The 12,990-nt window shown below is 48.9% G+C and overlaps 1 protein-coding gene across 1 annotated transcript in view; it reads left to right on the top strand.

Moving 5' to 3' along the window:
• Window positions 1–12,726, top strand: part of C6H1orf94 (chromosome 6 C1orf94 homolog) — a 42,196-nt gene extending 29,470 nt beyond the window's left edge. Inside the window, exons 5-7 of the mRNA XM_006061285.4 lie at window positions 187–264; window positions 6,125–6,321; window positions 12,282–12,726. Of these exons, the coding sequence (XP_006061347.3) occupies window positions 187–264; window positions 6,125–6,321; window positions 12,282–12,357 (351 nt within the window). The 3' untranslated portion in view covers window positions 12,358–12,726. The remainder of the gene's footprint in view (window positions 1–186; window positions 265–6,124; window positions 6,322–12,281) is intronic.
• Window positions 12,727–12,990: the final 264 nt, after the last annotated feature.

The raw sequence follows: 12,990 nt of genomic DNA, 5'->3' as shown, positions 1-12,990 counted from the left end.
AGCAACTGGGGGGTGTGGTGGGGGCGGGGTGCGGGGCGGGGGGGGTCTGGCCAGCAGTGTGGTGAGATGGACTCTTCTATGTCTGGAGATCCAGGCAAGGGAGCTGGAAGCTGAGTTGAGTGGCTGCCATTCTCTGGCAGGGAGCCTATCACCCCATGGCACTGAGTCCCTCCTTTCTCTCCCCAGGGCCTGTACCCTCAGCGGGCAGCCAGGATGCCCTACCAGCAGACCCTGCACCCCCAGCTGGGGTGTTACTCCAGACAGGTGAGTTGATGACCTCCTCACCTCTGTCCCAGCCCATGGAGGCCTTCAGGTCAGAAGGATGTCTGTCCCCTTGTCTTTGTCCAGCTGGTCACCAGCCACGCTTTCTGGCCCACCTTTGACCCCAGAGTACAGACACAAGCACCAAAGTGCATGGTCCCCAGGAGACAATGCTGGCTGGCACTTACCACGCCCTTACTGTGCGCCGGGCCCTTCTCTACGGGCCTTATCTGCATTCGTTTAATCCTCAGAACCACCCTACGAGGTAGAGTCAAGATGAGGAAACGGAGACACAGAGAGATGAAATAATTTGCCTGAGGTTATGAAGTTAACACCTAAGTTAGCTTTTGCTGTGGCAACAAACAGCCTCAATGTCTCAGAGGCTTTAAGCAATGCAATGTTTAATTTTTACCCAAAGGTCTACAGGTTGACTGAGCAGCACCAGGGTTGGGTTCAAGCCTTTTTTAATTGTCACCCTTCTGGGCCCAGGCTGAAGATCACTTTTGCGCCTGCCATGCTGGATGGGGGGAGTGTGGGAGGGCTCAGAGCTGGGATGTGGTCATGTTTGCCCACCATCTGCCAGAGCAGATCACACAGCCTGGCCCAGCCTCACTTGGGCTGGGAGTCATAGCCCTCCCATGGTTTCCTCAGTTAAAATACAAGACACTTCAGTTCAGTTCAGTTCAGCTCAGTCATGTCCGACTCTTTGCGACCCCATGAATTGCAGCACGCCAGGCCCCCCTGTCCAAAACTCCCGGAGTTCACTCAAACTCACATCCATAGAGTCTGTGATACCATTCAGCCATCTAATCCTCTGTTGTCCCCTTCTCCTTCTGCCCCCAATCCCTCCCAGCATTAGGGTCTTTTCCAATGAGTCAACTCTGCATGAGGTAGCCAAAGTACTGGAGTTTCAGCTTTAGCATCATTCCTTCCAATGAACACCCAGGGCTGATCTCCTTTAGAATGGACTGGTTGGATCTCCTTGCAGTCCAAGGGACTCTCAAGAGTCTTCTCCAACACCACAGTTCAAAAGCATCAATTTTTGGTGCTCAGCTTTCTTCACAGTCCAACTCTCATATCCATACATGACCACTGGAAAAACCATAGCCTTGACTAGATGGACCTTTCTTGGCAAAGTAATGTCTCTGCTTTTCAATATGCTATCTAGGTTGGTCATAGCTTTCCTTCCAAGGAGTAAGCGTCTTTTAATTTCATGGCTGCAATCACCATCTACAGTGATTTTGGAGCCTCCAAAAATAAAGTCTGACACTGTTTCCACTTTTTTCCCCATCTATTTCCCATGAAGTGATGGGACCGGATGCCATGATCTTCGTTTTCTGAATGTTGAGCTTTAGACCAACTTTTTCACTCTCCTCTTTCACTTTCATCAAGAGGCCCTTTAGTTCTTCTTCACTTTCTGCCATAAGGGTGTGTCATCTGCATATCTGAGGTTATTGATATTTCTCCCGGCAATCTTGATTCCAGCTCGTGCTTCTTCCAGCCCAGCGTTTCTCATGATGTACTCTGCATAGAAGTTAAATAAGCAGGGTGACAATATACAGCCTTGACGTACTCCTTTTCCTATTTGGAACCAGTCTGTTGTTCCATGTCCAGTTCTAACTGTTGCTTCCTGACCTGCATATAGGTTTCTCAAGAGGCAGGTCAGGTGGTCTGGTATTCCCATCTCTTGAAGAATTTTCCATAGTTTATTGTAATCCACACAGTCAAAGGCTTTGGTATAGTCAATAAAGCAGAAATAGATGTTTTTCTGGAACTTTCTTGCTTTTTTGATGATCCAGTGGATGTTGGCAATTTGATCTCTGGTTCCTCTGCCTTTTCTAAAACCAGCTTGAACATCTGGAAGTTCACGGTTCATGTATTGCTGAAGCTTGGCTTGGAGAATTTTAAGCATTACTTTACTACCGTGTGAGATGAGTGCAATTGTGTGGTAGTTTGAGCATTCTTTGAAATTGCCTTTCTTTGGGATTGGAATGAAAACTGACCTTTTCCAGCCCTGTGGCCACTGCTGAGTTTTCCAAATTTGCTGGCATATTGAATGCAGCACTTTCACAGCATCATCTTTCAGGATTTGAAATAGCTCCACTGGAATTCTATCACCTCCACTAGCTTTGTTCATAGTGATGCTTTCTAAGGCCCACTTGACTTCACATTCCAGGATATCTGGCTCTAGGTGAGTGATCTCACCATCGTGATTATCTGGGTCATGAAGATCTTTTTTGTATAGTTCTTCTGTGTATTCTTGCTACCTCTTCTTAATATCTTCTGCTTCTGTTAGGTCCATACTGTTTCTGCCCTTTATTGAGCCCATCTTTGCATGAAATGTTCCCTTGGTATCTCTAATTTTCTTGAAGAGATCTCTAGTCTTTCCCATTCTGTTGTTTTCCTCTATTTCTTTGCATTGATTGCTGAAGAAGGCTTTCTTATCTCTCCTTGCTATTCTTTAGAACTCTGCATTCAGATGCTTATATCTTTCCTTCTCCTTTGCTTTCCGCTTCTCTTCTTTTCACAGCTATTTGTAAAGGCCTCCTCAGACAGCCATTTTGCTTTTTTGCATTTCTTTTTCTTGGGGATGGTCTTGATCCCTGTCTCCTGTACAATGTCAGGAACCTTTGTCCATAGTTCATCAGGCACTCTGTCTATCGGATCTAGTCCCTTAACTATATTTCTAATTTCCACTGTATAATCATAAGGGATTTGATTTAGGTCATACCTGAATGGTCTAGTGGTTTAGTTAAATTTAAATCAAGGTAAATGGTGAATAAAATTTTAGTAGAGTTGTGTCCCAAATACTGCATGGACCATACTTAAACTAAAAATATTTTACTGTTATCTTAAATTCAAATTTAACTGGGTGTTACCTATTTTTGTTAGCTAAATCTGCACCCCCTACTCCCATGGGTAGGTTGGGGGTCGACATCTGCTTGACAGTAACACAATGGCAGGTTGGGGTTTGACCTTGAGCCGGCTGGCTTCAGGGCCCATGTTCCCAGTAACTGTGGCTTACTGCCTCTTGTACACAGATTCATAAAAATATAGTATCAAAGTAAAGCAGCAGAGAGACTTCCCTGGCAATCTGGTGGTTAAGACTTCATCTTCCAATGCAGGGGATGTAGGTTCGATTCCCGGTCTGAGAGCTAAGATTTCACGTGGCTTGTGGCCAAAAAAAAAACAAAACACAAACAGACACAATATTGTAACAAAATCAATAAAGACTTTAAAAATGGCCCACATCAAAAAGATCTTTAAAAAAATCAAGCATCAGAGATGAAAATACAAACATGCACCCAGACACAAATAAAGATGTGTTTATATACATACATGCCACTGGGCTGGATGTGCATGGGCCTGAGCACACACAGGCAACACAAAACAGCACTTCCAGAGAGTCTGAGTATCTTGGATGAGGGTGGAGTGTGAGGAGAAGAGCTGAGAACAGGCTACATTCTCAGTCTGGCCTTGCACACTGCCCCCCGCAGCACACACACCCAGGTGAACAGAGCCCACCCTCAAACCCACGGACTCCTCGGCCTCTCCTCTCTCCCCAGGTAGCCCTACCCTTTCTCTTCAAGCTGCACCTCTGCCCTGAAGGATGTTAGAATGTTCTAGAAGATAGAGAAGGGACTATAAGTATGGGTCCCTTTATCACATGGGCCAGGGCTCTCTTTTAGCAGTAGCAGCTTTGCATCCTGAGATGAAGTCGCGAGGGGAGGCAGTCAGGCTCACAGAATCCCCATCTCATCCCCTCCACCCCATGAGCAGGGATTCTGTCCACCTAGCTCCTCAGCAAATGCTTTTAGACGAAGTTATGTATGTGCATATATCTGAACCAGTAACGTTGGAAACCTGGTATAAGATTTTAATCACCTTAGAGGCACTCACTGTGACTGGTTCCTTAGGTGTCCTTCCGGTGATATCTGTCTGCACAGGCATTTTTATATGAATGTGGCTTGCTGGGCACACTGCTCTGTCATTGCGGTTGTCAGCAAAGAGTGTGTCTTGGAGATGGTTCCCGAGCCCCCTACACAGCTCTGGTTTATGGTTTTTATCAGTGACATGTAGCTAGGGTACGGTTTTGAGTGAAGCTTGTGTCAGCTCTAAGACCCACATCTTCTTTTTCATGTCCGTTTCCTCTCAAGTCCAGGTCTGGGACTCCCACCCCCTACACTGCAAAAACCAGTTTTGTTTTGTTTTTTTTTTCTGCCACACCGACCCTTGGGTGTCTGTCCTGGAAGGCCCCTTCCTGGGTTCTCTCTGTGAGCTCTTGGCACTTTATGACCTTCAGCTCATCCTTTTGGGGGCTTGACACCCACATCCAGCGTCACTGGATCCTATCTGTTCACTGGGGGAAGGATGGGAAGGGCCAGGAGGGATGGGCCCAGACTTCTAGAAGGAGCGAGCACAGTGGTGGAGTCGAGGGACTCGGGGACTCTGACAAAACTCGGACACTTGAAACACTTACTAAGCAAGTTACTTAACTTCTCTGAGCTTCGGTTTCCTCGTACCTAAAATGGGAATCCTAATGGTCCTACCTCATGGGGGCTGTTCGGAGTTTAAATGAGAGAATCCACATGAAGGGCCTGGCACACCTTTATTATCACTTAATGACCACTAGGCTTTATCATCTTTTTAAATTAGATAAGGGTGTGCAGGGTGAGAGCGGGCAGTCAGTATGCTGAACAGCTGAGCAGCTTGGACCCCACTCTTGCTGTGAAAGTGGAAATCCAAGAATTTCCCTGGTTTTGACCAAAACACACAGGAAGATGGATATCAGCGCCACATAAGACATTTGTACCTGTCAGTGGTAGAATACAGTGCTCACATTGTAAAGAGCTTCCCATCATTTTAGGTATTCAAGTGGACATTGGTCTTTTCTTTCCTCCATCCACCTCCTCTTTCTTTCTTTACTTTTTTTACTTATTCACTTAACACATGTTTGTTGACCAGCTGCTATGTGACAGACACAGTCTTAGGGCTGAGGATAAATCAGTAAATAAGACAGATGGGGCCCGTGCCTTGCCAAGAAGACAGTGGGAGCCCTGCTTCTTGGTGAGTCTGATCCGGGTGGTCTCAGGAACCCAGTGAGTTCCTACTTTTCTCTAGGGTTGAGCTGAATCCCATTTTCCCTCTTTGGCATTTCTCTTGCACTCACACTGTCCAGTAATGTAACCAGCAGCCATGTGTGGTTATTTACGTTGAAACCAACTAAAATTAAGTAACATTTAAAATTCAGTCCCACTAGCCCCATTTCAAGTGCTCAGTAGCCACATTTATGTCTGGTGGGTACCATATTGGGTTGTACCCAGTGGAGACCCAGAAGATTTCCATCATCCATCATGAGAATTGCCACTGGGCAGGGCTGTCTCAGACTTGGGGGTCTGTTGAGATCCTGAGCTAGAAGCCAGGGATGTACACACCTCCACAACCTTGACTGAGATTGTAAACGACAAGGAACCAGGGGCTTTTGAGATGTTATTGACTGAGGGAAAGTTAGGGGACAGGGGAGAGAAACAATAATGGAAATAATATTCATTGGTTATGTGCCAGTCTCTCTACGTATATTGACTGACTCAGTCCCCACACTAATGGACATAGTGTTTGCCCATTTTATGGATCGGGAAACTGAGGCTCGGATAAATTAAATACCTTGCTGGTCTCCCATAAAGAAGCTGAGCCCTGTGCTTTTCCCAGGCTAACACATTGTCTTCTGTGTGCCCCACAGGGACTGAGGGGCCACAGGGGCTGAGGGGTGGGACCTGGGGTTTCAGTCAGGGCTGGGGAACTGTGATGTTTAGACGCAGCAGGCTCTGCTGGACTCAGCGCCTCTCTCCTCTCTGCCCTGCAGGTGACGCCATACAACCCCCAGCAGATGGGACAACAGATTTTCCGCTCTTCCTACACCCCCCTGATGAGCTACATCCCCTTCGTCCAGCCCAACTATCCGTACCCTCAGAGGACACCTCAGAAGCTGGCCAGCAATCCCCGAGACCCTTCCCCCATGGCAGGAGACGGGCCGCAGTACCTCTTCCCCCCGGCATACGGGTGAGTCCTCAGCCCGTGCCGGAAGCCCACCTGCCTTCCCGAAAGCTGCTGGAGAGGGGAGGTAGCGCTCTGGGCCCCACTGGGCTTCCTTGTTACGTATGTTCCCTGGCGGGGAGGAGGGGAGACCGCGGGCCTGTGTTCAGAGGCTGTGTGTGTGCTGGACGGAGCAGGTGTGGAGGTGAGCCTGGTGGGCCCCCTTTGGGGCCCAGTCCGGGGCCGGAGTCCTCAGTCTGGTGCAGAAAGGCAGCTGTGTGTCCGCAGCAGGTGGCAGGCGCTGGAACTGGACGCATATGCCCTTCCCCATTTGCCTGGTGTCCAGTGGGCTATGGCCAGGTAATCTCCTTACAGCTCTTTCCCTCACTTACCATGTCCGGAGCTGCTTGCCAGGCTCATCTCTCCAACAGCCCAGTGAGTTTGCAAGTGGCCCTGCTGAAGCTTCTCCCACAGCTTATTGGACTGCTCACACTTTCCCCCCAAACTACACCAAACAGCAGAGGAGAGGGGCTTAGCAGCCAAGAGCCAGCACAGACTCAACCTTTTTCTCTGACAATTCCACAGAAACTACATGACAGTCAGTGAGAAATTTGTGTTTGTTGTTTTAACACAACACAGCCGCTCATTTCTGCCCACCAAACCTTCACTTCCGTGAGGCAGGTGGGCCCAGGTCAGTCCTGAGACTCCAGTCCTGGGCGCCCCCCGGAGAACGTGTGTCCCCGTGTGCAGGGAATGTGTGCCCCACTGTGAGAACCTCCCTTTACAGAGTTAGGGCCAGACTCCCCAGCCTGACAAGGATTCCCTTCCTCCCCCTCACTGCCCCTCCCTGTCGGGTCAACGGGTGTTTCCCGGACTCTGACACTTTCAATCAGCGTTCCCCCTGAACTCTTGCTGTAGAGGATGAATCCTGGGAAGAGGTTTCCACAGTCACATCTGTTTGGGATAAGAAAGGTAGAAACAAAGATAAAAAGATTTCTCAACTGTTGGAATTCACAGATCACTTAATTTACCAGATCGCATGGAGAACATTCAACAAGGTGATGGTCAGTAGTGCCAATTGAACATAAAACACATGACTGTGATCTCTTCTCTCTTCTTATTCTTCCCCTCCCGCCCTCCCCTCCCCTCTGGCCTCCCTTCCTTTTCTCCCTCCCTTCCTTCCTCCCCATCCCTTTTTTCCTCCCCTTTTCTCATATCACAGTGTGTTCCACCATCACACCCGGGGAAGCGCTGTGTCGGTCGACGCATGTAGTGATGATGAACTTAGCCTGTGGGGCCCGTCCATGAATACACGGGTCCTTCCTTCAGACATGAGAGTGGACGAGGAGGGGGCGCAATGATGTTAGTGCCGTGACAAAGTGCCATCAAAGTGGCCCAGGGACAGAGGGAAGGTCCCTGCTGGGTGGGCAGTGAGGGCTACAGGGTGGGCAGGGGGCAGCAACCTGGGGACTCAGGCCCTCGGGTGGGAGGTCGCATGGCAGACTTGAGACCTGGGGAATAAAGGCATCCGGGTGAGGTATGAGATTTACCCCTTGAATGAGATGGAAAATAGGAAAAGGAAGGCCAGACTTGGATTATTAAAAGCCCTGACTGGTGGGCCTGGGGGTCTGATGCAGAGCTGTGAATGCTAGAATGAATTGATGGTCCAGAGGGGAAAGAGATGAGGGAAGAGAGGTGACTACAGGGTCTGTAAGAGAGGTGAGAGTAAATGAGATTGCAGAGGGTGGACAGCTCGCCTGTAGGCCGGCAGATGCCCCTTCTATGCTGTAACTCTGGGCTCAGGGGAAGAGAGACTCGCTGCAGAACCGGCCATGCTGAGGGGTGGCGTGGTCCCACGGTCTTGTTGGTCAGCTCTTAGGAAGCACCGGTGGGGAGCAGAAAGAGGGAGGGTGGAGCCCTGGTCTCGAGCTGTCTTCAGAGAGACAGAAAAGGGAGGAGACTGAGGAAGGAGCAGCCTTAGAAGCGGGCAGGAGCTGGGGGCCAGCTGGGGACATTGTGGGCAAAGGAGAGAAAAGGGAGGCACAGCAGTCAACAGGCTGGAGGGGTGGCCTGAGAGGTGGGCTGGCAAGAAAGTGGGGTCAGAAAGGTGAGGCGAGGAGTGCAGGCCTGCATCCCTCAAAGGGATGGTTCATTTATTCAAAAAACTATCTGTGGCCTCCTGCGTGTGCCTGGCTGGCTCTAGGCACGGGTTGCTGCAGTGAACAAGACAAGCGAGTTTCCTTCTGTCATTCCAGGAGGATCAATAGACAATGCAGAAATAAACAAGCATCGTACATGTCAGGTGCAGGGAAAAGGGGGAGATCTGAGTGAAATGAGAGAATGAACCATGTGCATATATAGTTGATGAGCACTCTGGGCAGAAAGGATAGAAAGTGCAGTGGCCATGAGATGGGAAATGCAGCCGGAGCACAATTGGTGGGGGAGAGAGGGGGGCGGATTTGAAATCAGAGTAGAGGCCAGCCCAGACTAGAGAGGGTCTGCGAGGCCAGGTAGGAAAGAGATGTGGGCGGCCACGAGTGCTCTAATTCTCTGTGTAAGAAGATGACATGGGCCAGTGTACAAAGAGAGGGCTGTGGAGTAAGAGCTGATGGAGGGGACCAGGCTGGGCGCCTTTATAGCTGGCCAAGCAAGAGGTGCTGGAGGCGTAGACGAGGCAGTAACCCTGGAAAGGAGGCGAGAAAATTCTGAAACGTTTATTTTCTTGGTAGAATTGATGGGACTTGATGGTTGGATGTGGAATAAGGAAGAGAGGAGTCAAGTGTGATTCCTAGTTCTGTTTGTTTGTTTGTTTTAACTGAGCTATTTTATTTATTTTTAATTGGTGGAAAATTGCTTTACAATTTTGTGTTGGTTTCCGCTGTACAACAACACGAATCAGTCATACTTATATATATATGTGTGTCTTTATATATATATATATATATATGTCTACATATGTATATATATCTACATCCCTTCCCTCCCTCTCTTCCCTCTCCTCCCCTCGTCTCACCCCTCTAGGTCATCACAGAGCTCCAGGCTGGGCTCCCTTTGTTATTTAGCAACTTCCCGCTATTTCTTTTATACATGATAGTGAGCAAGTAGCATTGATTTGTAGGTTTTTGACTTGAGTGTCTGGATAAGTGGCAGCACCAAAGTCCAGATGATGAGAGCACGGGCCCCTTGATCAAGAATTTGGTTTTTGCATATGTGAAATTTTAAAAAATAGTTTTATTTATGTATGTCTTTGCTTTTGGCTGTGCTGGGTCTTCACTGCTGTGTGGGCTTTTTCTCTGGTTGTGGCGAGCAGGGCTACTGTCTGTTGTGGTGCACAGGTTTCTCATTGTGGGAGCTTCTCTTGTTGCACAGCACAGACTCTAAGTGCACGGGCTTCAGTAGTTCGCAGCCAGTGGCTCCACGGAACCACCAGGGAAGCTCTGCTTGTGTGAAATTTGAGATGCCCATTAGATACAGGAGTGGAGCTGTCGATGGGCAGGCGGGTGTCTGAGTCTGAGGCTCAGGGGAGAAGTGGCGGCTGATAATATAAATTTGGGGATCATTAGCATATAGATGATGTTTAGACGCATGGGGTGGGACAAGATCGCCTGGGAGCACATGTACAGAGAGAAGAAGAGAAGCCCAAGGACCGAACCCTGGGCCTCCCAACATGTAGAGGGGTTGTGGAGATGGAGAGGCACAAGCAAAGGATCTAAGAGACGGGAGGAGAACAGGAGAGTGTGAAGTGGAGGGAGCCAGAGGAAGAGATGGAGGGATGACCGTATGGCAAGAAAACCTGGGCACCACAGGGTGGGGCATAGGGAGCCCTGGGCTCAGGGGTGGTGTTGGGGGTTACTAGTCATGCTGGATGGAATAAGGTCCAGAAGACGCTGTCCTGGGCAGGGAAGGGTACAAGGGCCTAGGTGGAGAGAGTTTAGTCTGGGAGACAAGGAGGGTCAGTGTTTCCTCTGGTTCAGGAGCAAAGAAGAGACCAAGAGACCAAACTATATGTGATGGGATAGGAAGGAGCAGGTGGCCTCGGTGTTCTCAGGGAAGGAGGAGGGGAGCCCTTCCTGACCTCTGCTAAGTCCAGGATCACCATACAATATATCTTTCAAGCAGTAATAAGCTTAAGAGTCAAAAGAATGCAAATAATAATTGCACTGGGAATGCCAGTGGAGAAACTGTCCCAGGCAAACCAAGACCTTTCAACCCTGCTCCAGAGGCAGTTCAAGCTCCTCCTCTTCCTCCAGCAAGCACTCCTGAATAACTATAGTCCACATGGATTAGCCCTCTTCCTGGCTCTCTAGGGTACTTCCTGTCCAGAGCATGCCCTTGGCCGCTGACCCCATCAGACTTTTCAACCGGAAGGTCTCAGATGTGTGGGGTGTGGCAACAGATAAGAGGTGTGTTATAACTAATTTATTGCTGGTAATTATTAAATACTCAAGTATGGGTTATGGCCTTTATTTTACAAACCAGAGTGGAATTCAGAGTATCCTTATAGTAGCATCACTTCCAATAATTTCTTTTCCAATATGATTTTTGAAAAAGAGAAAAAGAAACGAGGTTACCACTGACATTAACTGCTTATCCGGCACCCTACCTCGTGCCAGATCCTTGACTGGGTGCTGAGTGTAGAATGTGTAGACAGGGTCCCTGTTCTGGGAAAATTTATTTTAGTGAGAAGAGATGCGGACACCCCAAATCCTCGGTTGCCCACGGCTGCTCGCTGTGAGCGACGGATACCGGCGCCAGCTGAGGCGTTACAGATTAATGCGCCGGTTTGCCCCCGTCGCTTCTCTCCTCTTCTGCCCACCCCCCCACCCCGCTCCTTTTTTGATTCATCAATTCATGGGAGGGCATCATGAACGTGAGCATCTTCTGTAATATGCATCTGCCCAGCTGAAAAGCGACTGAGAATCCCTGGATTAGACTAAATCTAGCCATTTGCTTTGCTGTGATTTGTCTTGAGCTCTGTTCCATTCATTCAAAGTATCCTAGCAGATGGGGAAAGAAATTGCAATAGGATACCAGAAGTGTGAGTAAATGATTCCATCTGGAGAGGTCAGCGAAGCCTTCACAGAGAAGATGGCTTTCGAACTCTCTTCCGAAGTATCACTAGCAGTGTGCCAGGGATAAAAGGCAGAAGAGTATGTATTTCTGTTCTTGAAGGTCGAGGCTCAGGTCTTCTCGGCTCTTCCTTCCCTGAGGGTCTAGCAAAGCTGCGGGCAGTCAGGGGTGCCTCCGTGCTTTCTTGCCAGATTGGGGTTGAAATGCAGGGCCTGATTGAGCCTGGTGCTGAGAAGGGGATTAGGAGCCCTGGGGTGGTCGGATTCTGAGATCTCACCCTGGGATGTGGGTCTGAGTTCTCTGATGTTGTGAAATTTCTTGAGGGACACAAAAGATCCTCTAAGGCAGGTCCAGGGGCTATAGGCCCACAGGAAAGGTGCTCCGAACCAGAGAGGCTTCCTAGTCTGTGGTCCTGGATATGGAGACAGGCTGGACAGAGTCCCTACAGGCTGCCAGCGCTTTCCTGACCTAAGGGAATGGCAGAAGGAACTCTTTGTTGTCTTCCAATAATATCATTTCAATATTTTATTTTCTCAGAGCCAACGCTTTTTGTATTACTGCTAAAGCTTTCAGTTTCTAAGCCTGTCATGATCTTCCCAGTCTTTGACAGCCCCCATTAACATATTACTTTCCCTAATATCACCACCAACATCAGGAATTCTGTCACAATGCCTTTTTTCTCTTCTGAGTTTTTAAAAATGTATTTGGCTGCGCTGGGTCTTACTTGCGACACTCAGGCAGAATCTTCATTGCCACACGTAGGCTCTTTAGTTGTGGCATGCGAACTCAGTGGTGGCACGTGTGATCTGGTTCCTTGGCCAGGGATTGAACCCGGGCCCCTTCATTGGGAGGGTGGTGTCTTAACCACTGGACCACCAGGGAAGTCCCATCACGATGTCCTTTTCTTCCTCCTCCAGGTTCGGCTCAACGTCCAGTGGGCCCCTGATGAACAGCCCCTACTTTTCCTCCAGTGGGAATGGCATAAATTTTTAGATCTCCTTCTTACCTCCCTCCTCCCACCTTAGCCCCTGGAGCGGGGCTAATGGCTCTGGAATTCTGTATTCTGCAGCAGCTTGGTATGAAATTTGGAAAGCCAAGGTTCCGACCAGGTCACAGACAGAAAACAGCAAGGCCAGACGCATCTATGGACCAACACTCATACACGCACACAGTCCACCCTCACGCAAACTGCAGACCACAAACTCCCCCCTTGGATTCATACTCACTTGCTCATCCACACATGCATCTGTATTTAGCTAACATGAGTGATTTTTGTTTTTGTTGTTGTTGGTAAAATAGAAGTAAGACACTTAATTTTAGAAAGTTTGTATTTTCCGATAAAAGTATGAGCTGCTTGACATAGAGTGTGCCTATTTATTTTCTGTAATGCTCCGTGTAATCATCACTGCTCCTTCCCCTGCTGCCCACCCCGGGAGACTAAAAGTTTACTGAGGACATGGGCTACCATCCTCCAAGTGCTTCTCTGTAAATGAGGGACCCCAGGGATCGTACACTTGAGGGCTTACCTATTCTTTTGTGTGTGATCCACTCACTTCTCAACAGCCCAGTTTAAGCAACTCAGGAATGGATGAAGAAGAAGGGCATCCTGCTGTGCCCTGTCCAGGT

Source organism: Bubalus bubalis, chromosome 6 (assembly GCF_019923935.1).
Source record: "Bubalus bubalis isolate 160015118507 breed Murrah chromosome 6, NDDB_SH_1, whole genome shotgun sequence".
In the NCBI taxonomy this organism is placed as follows: domain Eukaryota; kingdom Metazoa; phylum Chordata; class Mammalia; order Artiodactyla; family Bovidae; genus Bubalus; species Bubalus bubalis.
Note: the sequence above shows the minus strand (reverse complement) of the source record. Positions and strands in the feature narration are given on the sequence as shown.